General features: G+C 35.9%; 1 protein-coding gene across 16 annotated transcripts in view; it reads right to left on the reverse strand.

Moving 5' to 3' along the window:
- GTDC1 (glycosyltransferase like domain containing 1) overlaps positions 1–22,376 on the reverse strand; it is a 425,639-nt gene that overhangs the window by 303,815 nt on the left and 99,448 nt on the right. For 13 of the 16 annotated variants that reach the window (XM_067025953.1, XM_067025952.1, XM_067025961.1 and 10 more), the window contains one exon: positions 20,824–21,027. In XM_067025953.1, coding sequence (XP_066882054.1) covers positions 20,824–21,002 — 179 coding nt within the window. In that variant the 5' untranslated portion in view covers positions 21,003–21,027. Of the gene's footprint in view, positions 1–7,640; positions 7,728–20,823; positions 21,028–22,376 lie in introns of those variants that run through there. The other 3 variants (XM_067025957.1, XM_067025955.1, XM_067025962.1) reach the window with 3 other exon arrangements.

Below are 22,376 nucleotides of genomic sequence, written 5' to 3' on the forward strand. Positions count from 1 at the left end.
TATGATTTCTTACTGCAATGGTTACAGAATGAACGAATATATTATGGCTTATTATATGTACATGATGGTACCAGGCAGTCCTATATTTAACAAAAGTTTACTAAAAGCCTAGACTGTAACAGGCACCATATGACATGGTGAATTCAAGGATGCTGGTGTAGTGGGTTGAACTGTGTTGTCCAAAAAGATATTCAAGTTCTAACCCCTGGTATTCAAGTTAAGATGAGGTCATACTAGATTAGTACGGGCTCTATAGCCAATAACTTCTGTCCTTATAAAAAGAGGAAGGGACACAAAGAGATATACACAGGGAAGGTCATGTGACAACAGAGGCAAAGATTGGAGTGATGCACCTACAAGCCAAGCAATGCCCAAGATTGTGGGGAGCCACCAGAAGCTGGGCAGAGGCAAGAAAGGATTCTTCCCTAGACCTTTCAGAGGAAGCAAGTCTTGCCAACACTGATTTTGGACTTCTAGCCTCAACAACTGTGACAGAATAAATTCTGCTGTTACAGAAACCTTAAGAAATTAATACAGTTGGTCATATCAGTACAATGAGATAGCCAGGCAAATAAAAAAAGTTATTAAAAGAATTCCAAGAAATATGTTATTTTAGTGAAACCAAAGGACTGGCAACACCTAATATTTTTTAAAAATTTAAGCTTTTATGACATTGAAAAGTAGTGCTTTTGAACAGGATAAACTACAGGCTAACATCATAACCAACTCTAATTTACTAATTTGATTTTTGAAAACAGACAAACCATTTGACTTCTGAACATGTCAGTTTCCTTTCCTAGAAAGTAAGATTTGACATACATATTAATCTACCACATAAGAGTGAAAAGAAAATTAATGACATTATGCTGAATACTTTTGTAAATGGTAAATGTCATAATTATACATATATGTAAACACAGAGATAGGAAGAAAGAAAGGTAGATGATTTAGGGGTAGGTAAGGTATGGATATGGACTAAAGGTTATAAACTTCATGACACTGCAAGAATTATTACATCCTGTCTCTGTCCCAACTACAGACCAAGCATAATCAACTATTAAAAAAAAAATTATATGATTATTTAAATCGCTCAAGTAGTGAAAAATTTAAAAAGTGTAAAACAGCAGCATTCCTAAAAAAAATTTTTGTGCTCTGATTAAAAAATAATTAAAATTACTAATATAAAACAACAATCTGTCCAATTAGTGTTTTCCTTAATTAGCAAGAACATTTAACCTCTTCAATAAGCTTTTATGTGGACAGAATGTTTCATACTACTATAATTATCCCTTAAAAGTAACAAAACAAAAAGAAAGGAAATACCCAGCAAGTGAAACAAAGCTAAGAGAATTACTGAGTTATATTTATACTTAAAATCTTGAACTGGTGAAGATAAAGTATAATAGATAATACTATTATTTGTACTAAGTCCAGACAGTATATTTTAGACCAGCATTCCCAACCCCGGTTGCACTTTAGAAAGACTTGCAGGATATTTAAATATAAATGTTGATGCCCAGCACCCCTCTACAGACAGGGCTGCCCCCGCATGGCAGCACAGGCTTTGTTCTCACAACTCCAGAGGGCACTATTTATACACTGCAGTGCAACCTATAAGATGTAGGAATAAAAAGTTAAGTGAGTACAAAGCATTAAAGGTACTAAGTGAGCCACTAAATCAACACCAACTAATCATTTCTCAAATAAGAAGCACCAGACTTCAGCTCTCTGGGCAAAAAGGAAGCTTCTACTGGGCAGCCATTTAGTATATAGCATCCTGAGCATGCTCTGGGCCCTGGGAAATTGCTTTCTCTCCTCTTTATCACAAAAGAGGGTCCTGTTTTACGGTAAATATAGTATTTTAAGGTTAAGAAATATTTAATGATACTGAGGAATTACTTAGGATTTATTAGGGTGATAATGGTATCACCCTACAGTGATGTTTTATTTTTAAGAGATTTTATCATTTAGAGATACACAATGAAATATGTAGGCCTATAAATGGAATGTCAGGAATTTACTTCAATAAAATGTGGAGTGGGAAACTTCCCTGGTGGTCTGAGTGGTTACGACTGTGCTTCCAATGCAGGTGACATGGGTTCGATCCCTGGTCGGGGAACTAAGATCCCACATGCTATGCAGCTCACCCAAAAAAAAAAAAAAAAATGGAGTGGGAAAGAGCTAGGCGGAGTTCAGATAGAACCAGACTGGCTGTTTATTTATAATTGTTAAAGGGTAAATAGGTTCATTATGTATTCCCTCTACTTTTGCATATGTTTAAATTTTTCCATAATGTGGCCCCTCATTCAAATCAAAAATAGGAAATGCAATGGGCCTATATAAGCATATTATCTTGACCAAAATGGAGAGCATACTTAAGATGGATAGTATCATCACAAGGAAAGGACCAGGCAATCATTCCTTAACGATATGAGTAAGAATTTGTTGGTTGGAAAAATAACCGGCAGTCAAACAAAAGGTTTACAACAAGACATAGGACAGTGTTATAATTTAAAAGTAGTGGAAAGCAGAAATGACATCAGGCTACGAAATAATAACTAATCAGAGTAACCTAAAAGAGGTCAAGAAGGTTTCTGCCCCTCAAGCTGAGGTCAAAATTAATGCCAAGAAAGAGAGAGTGATTAAAGGAATCAAAAGCAGGAAAGGGCTGAGAGAAGTAGGGGGAAACAAAATATTAAATTTGCCACTGAGAATGCCATTGATAACAATCCTAATTTCCTCCAGTTAAGTGATAAACAGATGATTATAAAAGGCAGAAAACACAGAAATATAGTACAGTTGACTCTTGAACAACACAAGTTTGAACTGCATGGGCCCGCTTATAGGTGAATTATTTTTCAATCAATATGTACAAAAATAAGTAATACTCAATCCTCAGTTAGCTGAATCCTTGGATGTGGAATTGCAGATATGGAGGGCCAACTGTAAAGTTATCTCAGATTTTCAAGTTGCAGGGGGTAACCCCGAGCTGTTAAGGGTCAACTGCATATTGAACTGAATTGAAAGATATTCAGGGTTTTCTTTGACAAGAAAGACATTTACTAGAGAGCAATGGACAAGAGGATGGTCAAACTGACGACATTTCCAAACACTAGACAATGATAAAAGTACGGTTTTTAGTGATGTGGAAGGAATATGGTAAATAATTAAAATACAAAGAGGAAGAGTTAGGAGGGTAGCCTTCTATGGAATGGCTGAAAATGCTCAAAAGGGCTACAAAGGTCAAGCAATACTACCTGAAAAAAACAGTGATAAACTATTTCTATAAAGTAAACCATGTAAACTGGCATCACTGCCAAGTCAACAGGTAAACCTCCAGGGATTATAAATCAGTATTGTTCCTCCACTGTTCTCTTCTGTCATCATAACCTGTACACTTCCAAAAAGGTCCTGGGTTTTAACAGCTTATAGGAAGTTCATGTCTAATGAAACCTTTTTTCCGCATTGCATTTGTATTCCCCCAACTTAAGTTTTCCTGCTAATAAACTAAATACCAGTAACCATTTTCTGCATATTGCCACTGTATCCTGGTAAAAGGAAAGTCTCAGTATTTCCATTTTATAGCTTCTATTTATCACTTTAAGTTCTGCCTCATGTGCTTCAAACTCATTACAGCTACATCTTTTGCTACTTGAAAAAGAATCCAAAAGAGAAAAGTGAAAACCACTAAAACAGCCACCTTCTCCACTGTACTAAACAGGTAATTATATAACAAGCATGAAATATTTCAACTAAAGTAAAGCACTGTACTCATAAAACTATTTTAAAAAGTATTGAGCAGCTAATACATGCAGGGCAGTATAATGGGTAGAGCAAGGAAGAAAGAAGAAAATAGGATGTATAACTTTGCAAAGCATGTAAAGCACCTGCTAAACAATGTCTTATATGCTACAAATCCAGCTAGCATTGTTTTTCTATGTATCTCTTATCTGTAAATAAATACAACTGGAATATTGCACATAGCAAAGATTATATATCTTACGAATTTTATTGATATTTCTTAGTATTATTTATTCACTCACCCAACAAATATTTACTGAACACTAAGAGAATTAGACCTTGGGAATAGTTGTGAAAAAAGACAAAGCCTCTGCCCGCAGGGAACTTAGGAATAATAATAAAATATTTCCTGTGCAAATTTATGATGACCTTTGCTTATAAAAATTCAAGAAATGGGCAATATTAAATATCATAAGATACCAAAATAACCCTAACATATTTGCTTTTGAATTTCAGCTGCTCAAAAATCCATGAGTTAATTATCTGTTACTTTACAAATTTTTTTGTTTTTCCTCTCATCCACTGATCCACTCACAGAATGACCACTTCCTCCCTATTATTAATCCTGTCCAAGTGTAACTGAACAGGTAACACTGTTTAGCAGTGACAAAAAGTAAAACATTATTAATAGCTATTCAGAATTGTCTGTTACTTAATGAGCTGCCCTGTAAAATACTGAAGGTGAAGGGCAAAAGAAATGGATGAAAGAAGATTTAGAATGGTCTGGAAGGGGGTAAGTGGGGAGCAGGATTTGAGTAGTTAAGAGTATTTAGCTTTGCTTAACTCTTTACAGGTATAAGAAATAACCTAGGGCTTCCCTGGTGGCGCAGTGGTTGAGACTCCGACTGCCGATTCAGGGGACACGGGTTCGTGCCCCGGTCCGGGAAGATCCCACATGCCGCGGAGCGGCTGGGCCCGTGAGCCATGGCCACTGAGCCTGCGCGTCCGGAGCCTGTGCTCCGCAAAGGGAGAGGCCACAACAGTGAGAGGCCCGCGTACCGCAAAAAATAATAATAATAATAATAATCTAAATAGAATGTCTAAAAAAGGGAAGGAAATCAAATGAGTAGGTTAGGTCTCTCTCTCTCTCTCTCTGCAACAAGCTGGGCAAACGTATTTCTCCAATTCACCTGAAGTATATTTTATCTTCAGCCCCAATTAGCAAAGGTAGAAGTGTATTCAGAGGTTTTTGAAAGAAAGAAAGTCTATTTCTACAGAAAAAAAGCAAAACTAATATACATAAGGTCTCTTCAAAAATTTTACCTACTAATAAATAGCTTTCAAGCACATTTATAACAAGTTTTAAAGATATATTCCAGCTAAATAATCTGCACTAATGTGGTGGCCAGTGACACAGCTGACCTGAAATGGTCATTTCTATTGTGAACAAGAAAAGAAACTTGGTATGTTTACTAAAATTCATATCAACTCGAAGAAAATATATTTGAACATTTATTTCCGTTTAACAAATATTTTTGGCAGTTAGGTTTTCCAGCTGTTATTCTTTCATTAAAATTAAAGTCAGACATTTCTACATGTTCAGACACTCACATAATTCTTTTCTTCGGGGTTTAAACAAAGAGATGATACTGTACATGTGAAATAACTACTTTGTGTTAGAAAATTACAGTCATTTTATCATGAGTATGAAGTGCTGCTTTTCTTTAAAAAAAAAAAATAGCAACAGGTATTGTCAAAACCCTCAGATCCATGAGACAAATGTACACCTTTTTTTCTCTTTAATACTTTATTTAGTCTTTACTAGATAAGGGTGCAATTTAGCCACCCTCCATTTTACCTTTTTCATAAACACAGAATTTTTTTTACACACTTTCAAATCAAGTACCTAGGAAAGTACCTTACAAAATAGGAGTCATTACACAAATGTTAGTTGAAGAAAATGAATAAACTGTGAATTATTAATTCACTTTTTCTAATTACAGAAATATAAATATGACTATTTTAATTCCTTATTACTACCCACTATTATTATTTATTAAATTATTTATTAAATAATAAAATATTTAATTATTGTTGTTTAACTATAACTCAAAGTGATATCAGAACTGAAATAAGTTAAACAGAAACCAAAAATCTGTGAATGACATCCACACTATCATTTCTTCTGATCACTATGAACCACATGTATTGAAGAACAAACGTAGCAGCATATGGTAGCTATGGGCCAAACACTCTTTAACCATTATTTTTTTATTTAAGTATTAATTCCATGCCATCTCTTCTATTTACATTTTAAAAGAGATAAACCAAAGGCTAGAAATTAATAACCTAAAAATAAAAATCTCAGAGCAAATGAGTTACATAGAAGAGCACAAATTCTAACTTCAGGTAGCATCTTACTCTTCAGTTTACAAAATATTCTTCAAACATTATCTCATTTGATCCTCATAACAAACCCTGCAGATTAATGGACAGGGCTTTTTTTTTTTTTTTCACTATTGTGCAGATGAAGATACAAAAGAATGGTGATCTGCCCTGAGAGTCTGAGTGGCTAAACTGGGCCTTGAATTCAGTTCCTCTTCTAGTCCAGTGCTCTCTCCTGCTCCCTCACAACTACTATGTAACAATACGTCTAATAGGTACAAAGAGAAAATCAAAACCCATCATACGTTCCTAGGGATGCCCAAACATTGCAGGAATTCACATTGTGTGGCTAATATTTGTAAGTCAGGATTAGTCAATATCTATGTATCTAATCTGTGGTTTGGAGCTGCGAACAAATACCACATTAGTCAGCAAGACAAAATAAGTGAGAGAACAACTGACACTCCACGTCTATGAAAAAAGAAGTCATTCTTGGTTTGATGTGCTTACCAGCTGAAAAAAAAAAAAAAAAAACTGTATGACAAATTGAAAAGTAAAACAGAAATGAAATTGAATGCTTATGAGTTCAAACTGGATATTCTAAATTGCAAATGTGGAAATACTGATTCAAATGGCACCATGTCATTAAACTCTATTAGAAGGAAGGCTTCAGGTGACTCATACCAATTTGGAGAGAAGGGATTTCCCTGTCACCGCCCCCCCCATTTTAAAATGTAAAACAAAAATACCAAACAAAACCAGGTTGCAATATTACTTTAGAGATTTTCTACAATTTTTCTAAAACCTAAGACATACCAAGTGTATAACTACTGATGCTCATCTAAAGCCTAAATCCTTAATAACTAAATCCTTATTAATCCTTAATAAGTTAATACTAACTGTTTTGCTGTAACATAGAACAGGTCATAACAGAATGTAAATATCCTGAATTCTCCAAGTTTTGATATAATCAATATCTTAAGGGTTTATCACCACAACTGACAATACGCATTAGAAATCCTAGAACATAATAGTTTCTGGGGCCACAGCAGGCTGAAGGATGCAATCGCCAAAAAGAAAACCCTGTTCATCAACACTTTCTTTGTCAGTAATTCTAAGAGGCTGGTGCTCACCACAACTCCTCTCAGACTTAGACATCTAATTAGATACTGCATTTTTAATACTAGTTAATACATGTAAAACATATGCATGTTGAACATATTAAAGGACAAAAGTTTTCTGGGAGCTTTTTTCCATGGAAAAAAAAAAAGAAAGAAAACTCAACACTGTTCAAGTGGACCACTACCATCAGCCAGCGTTTTATCTAAAATAAAACTGATTGAAAGAAGGCAAATATAAAGATCATGTTTCCAGAAGCCTGAATGGTTTTCAGGTACTTCAAATCTAAAATCCTTCTTGTGTGAATATGTATGTGTGTCTTCTTTTTCCTACTCCCAGTTCTAAATACCAAAATCAGACAAAAAAAAAAGATTACTCACATAAACTCTACTTACATACTAAATACTCAATACTCCAATTTCAGAGCCAGTAAGTCCTCATTTCTTAACCTGCTTCTCTTCTCTTACATTTTTCAAAAAATACTTCAAATAAAATATGAATGTCATTAAATATTTTTGAACACTTAGAAAAATAAAAATACTACTACTACGAAAATGATTGCATAGTCCTCCTTATCACTCTTTATGAGCCCCTGAGTCATAATCTCTTCATTTCCACCAACTGCAAGAGTCAAGGATTCCTAAACCTTTGTAATAATGGCACTGTGCTATTACTTGAATTCCTGGCAGCAATCTTCTTATAAAATGGTATAGAAAAGTATTTTTTCAATAAGAGCGAGTTGATGTTTTTATGTTTTAAAAATCTCCTTTGAGAAAATTGAAGACACTAAGCAATGCTATAAAATGAAAGCTAAGAATTACTACCTCTGTATGAGAAACTCTACAATACAAATGCTACATACACACAGACACACACAATATACAAATAACATATGCCTTTAATATAACTGGATTTCATGAAATTTTTTTCATTTTATTTAAGCTTATGATTGAGTCAAAAAACAACAACAAAAAAAAACAGTGACAAAAACTAGTTCACATTCTTAAACACTTTCATTTTCTGAAAATCACCAGAACAGTTTATATACAACTAAATATCTGAATCAACACTGGATACACAGTGAAACAAAACCATGGGCTAAAAATCCCCTATACTTCAGCTCTATTACTATAGGGAAAGACAGGTTACCAAGTGTGGGGAATTTCCCTAGAAACATATTAGTATCTGACGGCTTTAGAAAGGCTGATTCAAGTGAACATTGTGCAAAGAGTACTGGAAAAAAAATAATAAAAGGAATAGAACTATATCCAAGAGAAGAAACTCAGTTCCTAAAGTGCACTACCTTATTTACTCTTTCATCATTTGTGTCTGGCACACAGTGTGTGTTCTTCAAACATATGCCTTACCAGTCCAGACCACTGAGGAAGAGACTAGCTTTTCTGAACTGAATACTAAGTAGAGTGGCAACCACAAACTTCACTCATTAATTTTTACTTTGGGATCTAGCATAAAATAAGAACTCTAGAGATGCACTTAATACCTGACTTTTCCCTTTTTTTGAGGGGGGAGTGCTAAGTTTGAGAAGTTAACACGAAGTAATGAAACACTTATTGATTATGTGTATGTTTGGGTAATATGTACATATACACACATATACATGTATACATAATATATATTATAAATTTTATTTACACAGAGAAAAGAGGCAGTGTTACATTAATTCTTTAAAGAAAAGGAAGTTTTAATACAGTGAAGTATGTGGTGTAACTTAAAATGCTACCAAAGTAAACCCACTGATCCAATTTAATGAGTGAATATGAATGATTTACAATTGGCATAGCTATTTTTTAAATAATTATAGCTACTAAAGTAGTTTAACTGTGATCTCTCTGCTTTTGCCTAAATTAATTTGTATACCAAATTCTTTTTTCATAGACAGGATAAGGGTAACTTTCAATCTGGCTCCTAGACAAATTTTATAACTAATGAAATGCAAACAACATAAATGCTAATTCCTTTACCATCTACCATTCCTACAATCATTATTCTCATTCAGAATCTCACTATTTCTATATTAGATGTTAAGAATCCAATGGCCACCTCTACTCTCATCCATGGTCTCCATCTTGTATTGCTGTAATACTTGTCCTGTGCAGTTTTCCTTACCTCACTCCCATGTTTGACTGCAATACTCACCGTGTTTTACCTGCAAAACATTGTTCAAATAATAGCAGTGCAATTTCAAATAACAGCAGTGCAATTTTCCTTTTGCTCTCTTGCACTAGGTTCACAAAGTTTGGATGAGGTCACCCCAAAGTGGCCATGTGACCCTGGACTGGCCAATTATGACACTAGATGCCTTTTGTCACAGTAATAAGTTCGAAGACCATAAGATTTTTTTTAAAAAAGTGCTTTCACTCAATCTGGGACTTTGGCTACAACTGCCAAGAGTGGTACACTCTTTCAGATAGGGTAACTAAGCTGGTGAGATATAGACTTAGCTCTGGGAGAGATCCATTTGGAGAGAGCCAAACCAGAGGAAAGCAGAGTCAAGAAAACAAGAGGTCGAATCACTGGATCCAGCTTTGCCTGGAGTCAACCACTCTAGGACTTTCAGTTATATGAGCCAATACATTTTCCCCTTATGTTTAACTGATTTTGAATTGGGGTCTATCATGTGCAACTAATAGGGTCCTGAGTAACAGAGCCGTCAAAGGATACTCATAACCTATAGCAAAAGCTCCCTAAATTCTTAACCTTGAATTCAAGAATGTTCATGAACTAGACAAAATCTGTCTTATCCTCCCAACCTGATGTCCCACAACTCCTCCTAACTCAGAATATGCTCATGCTAAACCAAGATTTTAGAGATTGCCAAACATTTCCCAATTTTCCTGCATTAATACCTTTGTTCACAACACTTTCTTCTTCTACAGCACTCTTCCACTTCACCTCTATCTATTAAAATCTCTAACATCTTCTCAGGAGGTCTACCTCAGAATTTCCTGAATGAGGATTAAACTCCCTCCCCTGTACTTCTTTAGGGAATGCTACCCTCTTTGCAGTCCTGACTCCTCTGTGTGAGATCTATAGTAACATATTCAGTATTTAGTGTACATGTCTTATGTTCCATGCCCTATAGAGACAGATAGCTAACACAAAGGTCAAGCACCTTCTCTTTGAAAAGGCAGATATAATCATGACATTCTGAGGCTGGAACAGAAGATCCAAACAAATAAGTCATATCAGAACAACTTAAAAGATATAAGCACTACCGGAAAGAATTATTGCTCAAAAGTCTCTTAACTCTATAAATAAAAGTAAATATTCAAGAAGATACACAAACAAGATAAGGAAATAATTTCTGTATTAAATGAAGCAGTGGTTGATAACAAAGTTGAATGAGAGACAGAACAAATTTGTCTTTTGTGTTAGAATTCTTTAAATCTTGATCTTGGTTTTAATTCCTTGTTTAAGACATCATAGAACTCAGCAGAAGAAACCAAAACCTTTAGTTACAGGTGAAAAAAATAAGACTCTAAGGTTAAAAAAAATGACTTTTCCAAGGCCAAACAATTAACTGATGGCAAAGTTGGGATTAGAACCCAGAACTGCTGATTCCCCTACTACAGTATATTGTTTCTTTCCAACATGACTGATTTATATTCTTTTAATAAACTCCTTTATGTATATGTACATTTAAATATATTTTATTGAAGAGTATCTGAAGATGCATTCTTGGACAGAGTCTAAACCAGAGGCTACAAACACAAAGGCCTAAATGGACCAGTTAAGTAACATAAATACAGAAGCAGGTCAGTATAAAACAATGGCAACTAGTTGTATCTGTGACCAAAACAAAGTGTCTAACTGTCTTAAAAGCAGTAAAAATTAAAAATGCTTAAATAATTGCAGCGGCCAAGCTAAATACATCTTCGGGACAAATTCTAATCTCTCATTTATCCTATAGCTTCCACACCATATATTAAAAGGCCACTCTTCATGGGTAGCTATTGCCAAATCTAAAAAGCCTTAAATATAATCATGTGAAATTTTACAAAATTATCTCACACATATGCTAGATTCTACAAAGTTTCCTGAACTAAGAAACATTTTTTTTCCAGAAACATTTTTATACAGGGGAAGTTCCAGAAAAATATATTTTCTATTATGAAAATTTACATAATGAATGATGACTGATATCATAGTATGATTAATACAACCCATAAAAATAAGTGAGTAAGTGTATAAGGAATTCTTTAGTTTAATCCCATAATTCTGAGGCCCTTAAATATCTCTAAGCAGTTTCTGTGCAGAAGAGACGATATCCCTCGACACATGATACTGGTAGTGCTGAGAGCTGAAAAAAATAAGCAAATCAGCAAAGTCAATTACAACCATATTTTGTTTGTATTTTCAGACCCACAGATATGAAAGCATTCATTCAACCGTATTTACTCAACAGCTACTATCTGCTAGGAAGCAAATTAAGTACTGGAGATAAAAATGGTAAACAAGACAAATATGGCCCTTGTCATCACAGAACTTACAGAATAATGAAAAAATAAAAAAATCAAACAAATAAAATAATTACAAATTGTATGCAATGTAATTTTTTTTTTTTTTGCGGTACGCAGGCCTCTCACTGTTGTGGCCTCTCTCGTTGAGGAGCACAGGCTCCGGACGCACAGGCTCAGCGGCCATGGCTCACGGGGCCAGCCGTTCCGCGGCATGTGGGATCTTCCCGGACCGGGGCACGAACCCGCATCACCTGCCTCGCCAGGTGGACTCTCAACCTCTGTGCCACCAGGGAAGCCCCAATGTAATTAATATACATTAATTTAGGATGGTGCAATAGAGGGTTTGTTTTAGATAGGCTGATCAGGGAAGGCCTCTCTGAGAAGGTGAAGGATGGGAAGAAGTAAGCAAAGGTGTGGGGAGGGGACATGAGTTATTGTTACCAGCTGAAGGACCAGCAAGGAGCAGCAGCACGTGAAGCAGGAAAAAGCTTGACATTTCAGAGTTGGTGAACAAGGCCAATGCCGCTACTACAGCAGATTAGTGAGATGCCAGGGATCAGAGATGAGGTTGCAGAGGCAGGCAGGGCCCTATGAGCCCTATGTGTAATCTGGATTTTTATGTATGCAAGGTGCAGTCACTGATGGTTTTTAATCAGGGATTATTTAATCCAAATTACTAGTATAACAACTGGATATACAGGCATTAAATTTTCTTTCAATCAACAGAGTTTACTAAATGCTTATTAAGTGTCAGCACTGTACATCCATGTTTGTCAAGTCTGCCTTTAACATTACCAGTGCTCGCATAGGCACTGGCTCTGGACATAAAAGTCCTTAATACGTGCTGATGAAGGGGAATAAATGGAAACAAGCTTAGAAAAGAACCAAAGGATACCTAGTCTGGTCAAACCATCCCACCCTCCTGCCTGCTCTCAACTACATGTATTTCAGTCACCAGGAATTTCTCCTCAAAAGGGAGTGTTAAATTTTGATGATCAGCATGAGATGGTGAACAAAGAGAAACATAGGAAAGACTGCTTACAGGAAAATATTTACTAAAATATAGGATTATGTTCTTCAGAGAGACAGAAGAATGAAAGGGACATGTATGCTCTTTTGTAAGCACAAGACCTGATTCAGCTCCTGCCTTCCGCCTGCAGTTATCTTTGTGGGCTGGCTGGTCAGGAGGCCAGCAGGTCCATCATGTGAAAGAACCACAGAGCATAAACAAAGAAGAGATGCACAAGAATTGGCCATTTAATAAACAGGACAGTGTGTGCAAAGATGGCTAGGAGGCCAAATCTGATCCCAAGGAAATAGGTGAGCGTGAAAGCTTCCTTAAGAGGGGAGGCTTAAGAGAAGGGAAAGGTACCAGAGTATCTGCACCACAGCTTTAGAAGCCCTGAATACAGGATGTCAGACACTCAGACCTGTGCACACCCTATACAGCTCCCAAAGCAAACATATTTCATTGACTAAGACCTTAATAAAAGCAGAAACACTTTCTCAAATAAACAAACAAATGTTGGGAGTAGAAGTGCAATGAAAATACCTAAAACAACTAGATTAGAAGCACTCTAAGATCAGACTCACAGTTTCACTCTAAGATCAGACTCACAATTTCAACTGTTATGGGAAAAATAAGCATGTGACTTCTAAAAGCAAAATTATGAAGGTCCTTACTCTACAGCCAAAGCATTTTTATACAATAGTATGATTTTGCATCCATTTAAGGGTGTTTGGGATTTTTTTGCTCTTTCCATTTCCTTCATTAAAAATTATGATTTTCTCTCCTCTGTAAAAGTGTAATAAACATCCAGTTTGTCTTTTAAAATACAGTTGTCAAATTTCAAAGGTTAAATATATGGGAGATTTATCCTATAGGTCTTTAAGGTACAGAGTCTGTTTAAAATAATATCTTATATCCTGATGCACTGTTACCTGGGGGTTGTATAGAATCTTAAATGTGAAATTTTATTTTATTTTAAAATGTGCTAGAAGGAATATTAAAAACATGCACTTGAAGTTCCACTGTTGTGCTTAACGCCTTGGAAGCAGTGGGTTCACAGTGCTTGCTACTAACTATACAAACACTTTTGAATTAGTAGCTGATGGTGAGAATAAACTACGAACTCCATAATATGAAAAAATTATTTTCTTGCTACTGGAATACTTTACTTCTTGACAGCACTGAAAAAGAAACACAAAGAAAAGTGGAAAAGATAAAGTCTGGAAACCCTCCTTTAGGATGCTTGTGACACAGTTTCCAGTTTTGTAATGAAGGATGTGTTAGAGTAATTTAAAAGGTAGTCATTCATGTGCATGTGCATGTCTTTGTATATGAGAGAGAAGAGAGTGAGAGAAAAGAGAGATAGGCAGAGAGAGACAGAGAAACAGAGACTGACTGAATGGTTAGTTATTTGGTGTGCAGTATTATATTATTTCTGTGGTGTTGGGGTCAGCTACATTTTCAACATAAAAGTCCAGATGGTTTTATACTGTCAATCAGAGGAGAGTTCACTGAGATGTAATATTGTGAACAAAGCCCTAAGCACTGTACAAATACTGGAAAGCTGCTGTGTGCACTGCCTAGACACAAGAGCAGATCGGTAGAAAAACAAACCAAAAGAGAATCCCACAATTAGGCAGTACAGGACAGGGAAGCTGGCCAGCTGGGCAACAGTGACAAGGAAACTCTCGGCCAGTTCTCATAAGTGGAAGAGTCACATATGGGTCAGACTATGGGATGCTGCATCGCACCTAATGATAATATTATTTACGTAGTGTCAGAACATCATCCAAACCCCAAGAAGTATACGCAACTGGTCATGATATAAGTGCAGTGAGCTGGGCAGTACTGGAATGCTGTCTCTAGCCAAGTTCATAAACCAAGTAGAGAACTTCACAGTATAGCAGTTTGAGGGTAATTTGGTAATGGCAGGTATTGAGCACCAAACACAGAATGTTATTTTCATTCATGAGTTTACCCGATGATTTTTAAAAAGCATCGCATGTAGCATTTTATTTGGATTTAAAGAAAAACCTCAAGAGGAAAATTCAAAAGACATGTGACTTCTATTGCTAAAAGCTAAAGAGAAATGTACTAAGAAAAAATGAAAAAATCATTCACAAACCTAGAAATACTCTTGGTTCCCAGACATCAGCCTCCAATAAGTTTCAAGAACTATATCCCTTCTCAAGACCCCAAGAGGCACCACCACCCACTTCTAATAGAGAAATCTAGTAATATACTTTTTCATCAAGAGGTAGTCGGGCTTAATTTACTTAATTAACCTACTTTAGCAAGCTAGTGAGATAGCATAGTGGTTAAAAGCATGGGCTTAAAAAGAACGAACAGCGTGTGGCCTTTGCAAGTGGCCAGACTTGAGCTCAAATCACGTATCTACCATAACTAGTTGTGTAACCCAGTGCAAGTAACCTGACTCTAAGCCTGAGATTCTACCTCTGCTAAACCAGGAAAACAATATCTAGCTTCCAGGACTGTAGAATGTCTACTACATGGTAAATGTTCAATATGTTAGCTATTATTACTATTATTTAAATCCATCAAATCTTACCTTGGTTATAGAGATGCAAAATGACTGCCCTTTGCATGCCTAACAATACTTCACTTACCTACAAATTCTTAACAAGTCATCATTTACTTTTATATTCCCAACTATGATGCACACTAATATAAAGGTGTCTTCATGATTAAGATGGTATTAAATTATTCAGAAAGGTATATTTTAATAAAATGATGTTTTATTACTAAAGTATCATTACATTATTCAGAAAGTTATATTTTTTACAAGAGGTAACAATTCAAAACAAGATATAATTGCCAAGCAAAGTAATTGAATTATTAATTTATAAAAGAATTGCTTCAGAAACCACCACCTTCCTTATTAATTTACCTATATTCACTAGTTTAGCCATATCTTTATTCACAAAGGCTAGCTAAAAACATCAAACATACATAGGTAGTTCATATCAGTTAAAAATGTTCACTCTCCCAAAGACAGTTATGTTCAATGTTTCATAGCAAATAGTTCAATTAAGAACAAAAATAAATAAATAAATAAATAAATCACAGCTTCCCTGAAAGAGAATCTGCTTAATGAAAAGACACAGTCAAGGTACCATTTAAGAAAATGGCAAATCATAACAGAATTATCAACAATCAAATATCACCTTAAGCTTGAATTTCACTTTATACATTACTTGACCCAACTGAACTTTCATTCAATTTATTTTCTATCCAACTATTTGCTTTCCTTGCCCCTCCTTAGACATTTAAAAAAAAAAAAAAAGAAAAGGTCAGGGGTTGGGAGTAGGGAAGGGAGATATCATAATGATAATTAACACCTATTAGGACTAGTATGGCTATAAGAAACAGAAAACCTAAAAAACTAGACACTTGACCTCACGTAACGCAAGTCTGGAAAGAGACAGAGAAGCACTGGTGTAAACCAACCTGCACGAGGACCCAGCCTCTGTCTATTAATGGCGAGATTTTTAGTTAATGTAACAACAACTTTAATGATTATAGTTCCATTTGGGTTTTCTATTTCATTTTGAGTGAGGTGTTAGAAGTTATGTATTTCTAAGAAATTATCCATATTGTCTAAGTTTGCAAATGTATTAACATAAAATTATTAACAGTATTTCCTCCTTTTTATTGATTTGTGTCATATCTGTAGTTATATTTTTTTCACTCCAAAAATGAATTGTGCCTTAAAAAAATAAATAAAGCATGCCTGGATTTATATCTGTTTTATTATTTCAAAATCACTAATTTTAGCTTGTTCATCCCCATTTTATATACATATATGTGTGTGTGTGTATATATATATATATATAATATATATTATATATATATAATATATATATATATAATATATATATGCTTTCAATTTCACTATTTTTTACTCTTTTTATTGTTTCCTTCCCAGTACTACTCCTAGATTGAAGTAAGAGGAGCCCTGCCCTGGGCCAAGCTTTAGAAGGTACTGCATATCACAATTTAAAAAGATAATAATAAAAATAAATTTATTAAAGATGATGTGGCTGCGACTGTCAATTTAGATGCAACCCACATTGTGATATGCAGTATGTTCACTATGACTCGGTTCTATTTTTTAGTATCCATTATAATTTCTTCTGTGACCTATGAATTATTTAGAATTATGCTTTTATTTCCTACCTTACAGGGTTTTTGAGGAATCTTTGTTAATGATTTCTCTCCTGTTCACACTTCAGAATGATTTCATCTGAGGGATGAAGATCACTGGTGGAGGGCTACTGGGGCCTGCTGCCTGCACTGGCAGAGCAGCTACTCTCCCAGGCAAAAAGGGCTGCAGAGACTGACAGCAGGAAGCTGGCCAGTGCACACAGCAAGAGAAAGGTGGGAGGGATATGGGTGGGGCACCAACAACCTCTGCTATACTAATCCCCAGGCAAGTATCTTCATTCATTTCCAGTGCACTCTTCCATTGTTTCGTTCTTATTACCTCCTTTCCTGGCACCAAAGATAGCACCAATAACACTCTTTGTCACCTTACTTTTGGTCACTTGTCTTGGAGAGATTCCAATAAGAGGATACAGAAAGCTTCCTAATTCAGGTTAATGCTGCACAGTATTTCATTTCAAGAACATAACATAACTCAGTTAACCAGTCCCCTTTATGAAAACTATGCAGCCACGGCTTCAAAGCAAGGTGACCACTCTAATTTCCAAATCCCTCTCCAGATCCTCTCTTACTCTGCTCGGCTATGAACTTAAAACGAAATTTATTACGTTTTACAAAACATAGCTAGATGCTTTAGGGACACAGGATTTTCAGGGTACTAGGTAGCTATAGCGTTCCAGTCTTTCATCAGCCATTTATGGCAGCTCAGATGTTTTGTCCTCATCTTGTCATCTGCTAGTTGTAGACATCATAACCACAGTCAAATGCAGAGAAGGGGAGATGGCTTTCTCTTTTTATAAGTAAAAACACAAAATTAAAAAAAAAATACTTAGTTGGAAGAACCCCCAGAAGTCATCTACTTAAACTGAATTTGCCAGAATCCAGCACTAGCTTCGAGGAAAACTGGGAAAATCTGGCAGAGGACGGAATCATCATGACCGACTTAAGTCCATCAAGCTTCACTCCCAGGGGCTGGGTACTTAGCCACGCCAAAGAAAACTAATTCTGTTAACAAGAAAGAAGGGCTGTTAGGTGGGCAATGATCAGTATCTGCCACAATACCTCAGATGGAATGAAAATATAACTGTAAGCATCTGAGAGTGAAAAAAATGATTTTAAGTAAGAGCGATTCTTTCAGCTCAGTAAAGATACTGCAGAAAGAAAAAAGAACGAAATATCTTTGATGCCTACTCTAGGTATATTTTAAGAAAGTAGAAATGCTTGATGCTGGGACAAATGACTCATACATTTCAGAACATGAAATTTGAGGCCCATCCTCAGAAACATTTTTCTGCATTTTGTGAAGTTTCCAGAAGGCAAGGCTTTAATAAAACCTAATAATTACCAAACTACATTTGAGAAAAATAAATTGTGGAGCTTTTGTAATCTATAATAAAAATTAAACAGCTCTAAATGTGAATCATGATGTAGTCTTTTCACTGTCAAGATAAAGCAGAATCAAGCTGATTAATTAGGCTGGAGCATTTATTCTTTTAGTAATAAAATATTACCCAGATAACGAGCTTATAAAAACAATGACTATATGTACAGATGTTGGAAAAAAATAACCTGTGTACCTACATTCAAAGTCTTTCTTATCAGACACATTCCTACTAGTTCAGAGTAGTTTTTGCATAGTATGCAATATTGGTGCTTAATCATTTTATCTTTATGAATTTTGGTGATTTCATTTGACAAATGTACAAATAAAATAAGTAAATAGAAATCAAGAACTTTTCATATCTTTAAAAGTCTCCACAGAGATCAGATTTATCTGGTGTAACAAAACATCATTCTTGCACTTCTATCTAGGGTTGAGTGAGCATATTTTTTAACTTCGTATATAAGTTTTCAAGCTGCTGCTGGTTTTTTCTAAAAGTATTCAGAAAGGTTATTTGGTAAAGAGTAGATAAGTTATCGTTAGTCAAATATAACTGTAAGTGAGACTGGTGAGGTATATGTTTTAGTGAAGTCTGATTAGATTAATAAGCACCATTAACTGCAGCTTAAATGGCTGAGTTTGAAAGATCACAGATACCAACCACTGTTAGGACCTGGAGGTTATGGCTATCAGAGAGTAAAACTTTATATTTTATGACACCATCTTTCAGAAATCTACCTCCCAAATAAGACTGCTTCAAAAAGCAATGTGATGTTTTACCTCAAATGCTTCAGAAGTCGAACGAAGTGGGGAAGCCACTGGCACGGAAGTGTTTGTTTGCATGCTATCCACACATATATATTTGTGATACAAAAATTCCATTCCAAAACACTGCGTAATCAAAATGAAATCTAACAGCAGATACAGAAATGGTTTGTTTCAATGCTCAAATCATTGTAGAAATGTATTATATCATTTGGTATGTATGAATGTATTATATCAAATGGTAATGTTAAATGAAAATGTGCCATAAAGTCAACTGGATTACTTGACCTTAAGTAATATAATGCAATTGGTGCTGAGAAAACACAATTAAATGAGATGTGAAAGCAACTATAAACAATCAATTTTAGCACAGCAACAGTGCTAAAATCCTGTTTAGCACTGTTTCAAGGCAACGACTCACTTGTCATTGCTTTGAAAACTTTTATATTGATACATGCACTAAAATTTCTAATACTACTAGTGAATCCACAATATTCACTTGGTGATTATCAGAATATGAAACATTAAATTAAGTAAGGAAAAATACACTTTAGATTAGAAAAATACAAAATTCTCAATATGCCCTCAAACAGCTTTTACCTTTATAATCCCAAGCAACATGACTTGAGTGCTCACTGCTGTGCCATCTGACAATCTGAATTCTCAGAGGCGATGCATGGTTTTTATACACCAAATGGGTTATTTTCTGAATCCCCCAAATTACTACTAAGAACAGCAACCTACATTTAAATCTCAAGCTGCTCTCGCCCTTGTCTCTGCCCCACCTTACAAGCAGCAGCAGATAGATATGGCTGCTGACGCCAAGGTGAGTACTGCAGCTTGCAGCGTGCCCTTTCTCTAACACCCTAGCTGCTTCTAACTCCATTCATTATCAATCTGGCCCTCCTGACTCCCGCCACCACCAGTGCAGTCCTACACAGAAGGGCCCAGAATGGTAAGAACATCGGATGGGTAAACCACAGTAGGATAATCTTCTACTATTTAACCATCAGGAGACCTATGGCGATAAGGATATTCAAGAGGATTCCATTCTACTGTTTCCTTAAAATGGAATCGGTATTTCCCATCCACACTTTTCAGTCTGTCTCGTAAGCCCTTCTAATAGGTCCCCCTAGTTCCCACTTCCTAACAATTCAAAATTCAAAACTGAGGCCTGTGTCCCCAAAATCTATTCATCCTTCGAGACAAAGCAAAGTTGACCAACTCTAAAAAGCGACCTTCAATTTGTCACTGTCAAAAATCAACTTCTCCCCTTTCCATACTCTCATGACACTTTAAAAACTACTCATCTCTGAATAGTCTTTAAAGCCTGTAAGGGCACAGGCCTTGGTCATATCCATCTTTCCAACATAAGCTCCTAATACAGAGCAGACACCCTAAACAGCGTACTCACTAAAAGAGGCATGGGAGGTTATGGAAGCAAAAAACAAATGTGCACAAGATCAACTCTCATCTCAGGCCAAAAAATGTCATCATACACCCACACGTGCGTGTGATAAAAGCACAAGACAAATAAGAAGAGGCATGCAGGCTCTAAATGAAGCCACTTTCCTACCAACCAGGTGTCCTCAGAGTACAAATGTACTCGGCTGCTCTGCTGTCGCTAAAGGAATAGCTACTGTAGTCATTCTGATCAATTCCATAGTTGGAGGAAATCTCACAGAGGCCAACAGAGACGCAACCTCCTTAGAACAAGTACATTTAAAACAGGCTGGAGACGCAGCCTGGGCTCTAATTACCTGTAATGCTCACTGGCGGGAATATTCTGAGAGAAGTACAACGCCGACGTACGTGCTCTCCAGTGCCATTTCTTTGCAGGAAGGGTATAAAGGACACAGTATTCTAACTCTTCTTGAAGCAGATCCACCAGCTGTTTATGGGACCCTCCATAGAATGCCTCAATGATGAGAATACTCATTGGCCCTTTCAAATCTTCACAGATTCTAGATATTAAGCAAAAAAAAAAAAATTGTATAAATATTTTCAAATAAATATGTTAAAATATTATAACCAGAAAGCAAATAAAGTCATTTACAGACAAATTACTTTTTTAAATAGGCTTGTCCCGCTTTTTTAAAAAGTATATGAGGTTTGTACTTTGGAACCAATATTTTTATACCATTCATGTTAATAAGAGGAAATAAAGATGCTTTATTTTTCTGATTTCTGTTTTCTTCATGTCTTAAGATTACTTCCACAATGACTCAGTTTTTTCTCCTACCCAGGAAGTTTAAAGTTCTCTCCCGCAGTGATCACTCACTTCCTGGCTGGAACGGCTGTGACCCTGACTCAGTAACCTCAGCACTGACTTGGCCAACAGCTCTATCTAGACTTGGACAGTCACTGAACTCATGTCCTAACTAACACTTTCACTCCAAGAGCCCTTCATTTGTATGGGCCTTTCCAGTTCAGGAATTCTCTGATTCTGGAACTCTCATATTAATCCATCTTTAAATTCATCAGCTACCAATGCCTCCAACAAATCCATATTTAGAAAACAGCACACTCATATTCAAATCTCAATTCTCTAGTGTTAAAAATCTTTAGGATACAATTTCTTGAGATGCTTGACCACTTCCTCAGTATTGTCAATATCCCACCCCCAAAGGAAGACTGAAAAAGTAGGGTAAAGCTATATGCTTGTGAACCAGCAAAGTTTCTTCAGCCTTACTTTTGTGTGTGTGTGTTACGCGGGCCTCTCACTGTTGTGGCCTCTCCCGTCGAGGAGCACAGGCTCTGGACGTGCAGGTCCAGTGGCCATGGCTCACGGGCCCAGCCGCTCCGCAGCATGTGGGATCTTCCCAGACTGGGGCACGAACCCGTGTCCCCTGCATCGGCAGGCGGATTCTCAACCACTGCACCACCAGGGAAGCCCTACAACTTTACTTTAAACAACAAATGCATTAAGAGCGATAAAGTAACATTACTATTAAAGATGTGATAAAATTTTCACCACAGAGAATTAGCTGTCAAGCAACTTTTTACTTTAATAATATCACTTTTGTTAAAGTGCTCAGTGAGATAAAAATATATGTATGAATGTAAAAACTTTTATATATTTCAAATTATATGCTATTTCCTGTAAGAAGTAAAGAAGAAATATCACTTGGTACATAACAACTACATTGTTTAAAAATATTCCAGATGCTTGAACTCTCCTTTATGACTTAAGTAAACACCACACATTAAGCAAGCATATTGCTTTCCTTAATAATGTTCCACAAAATTATTAGTCTCAAAAACTCAGTGATGCTCCTAACTAAGAAAACTGTGCTTTACCTTGCTCAGTCAA

Source organism: Kogia breviceps, chromosome 2 (assembly GCF_026419965.1).
Source record: "Kogia breviceps isolate mKogBre1 chromosome 2, mKogBre1 haplotype 1, whole genome shotgun sequence".
In the NCBI taxonomy this organism is placed as follows: Eukaryota; Metazoa; Chordata; class Mammalia; order Artiodactyla; family Physeteridae; genus Kogia; species Kogia breviceps.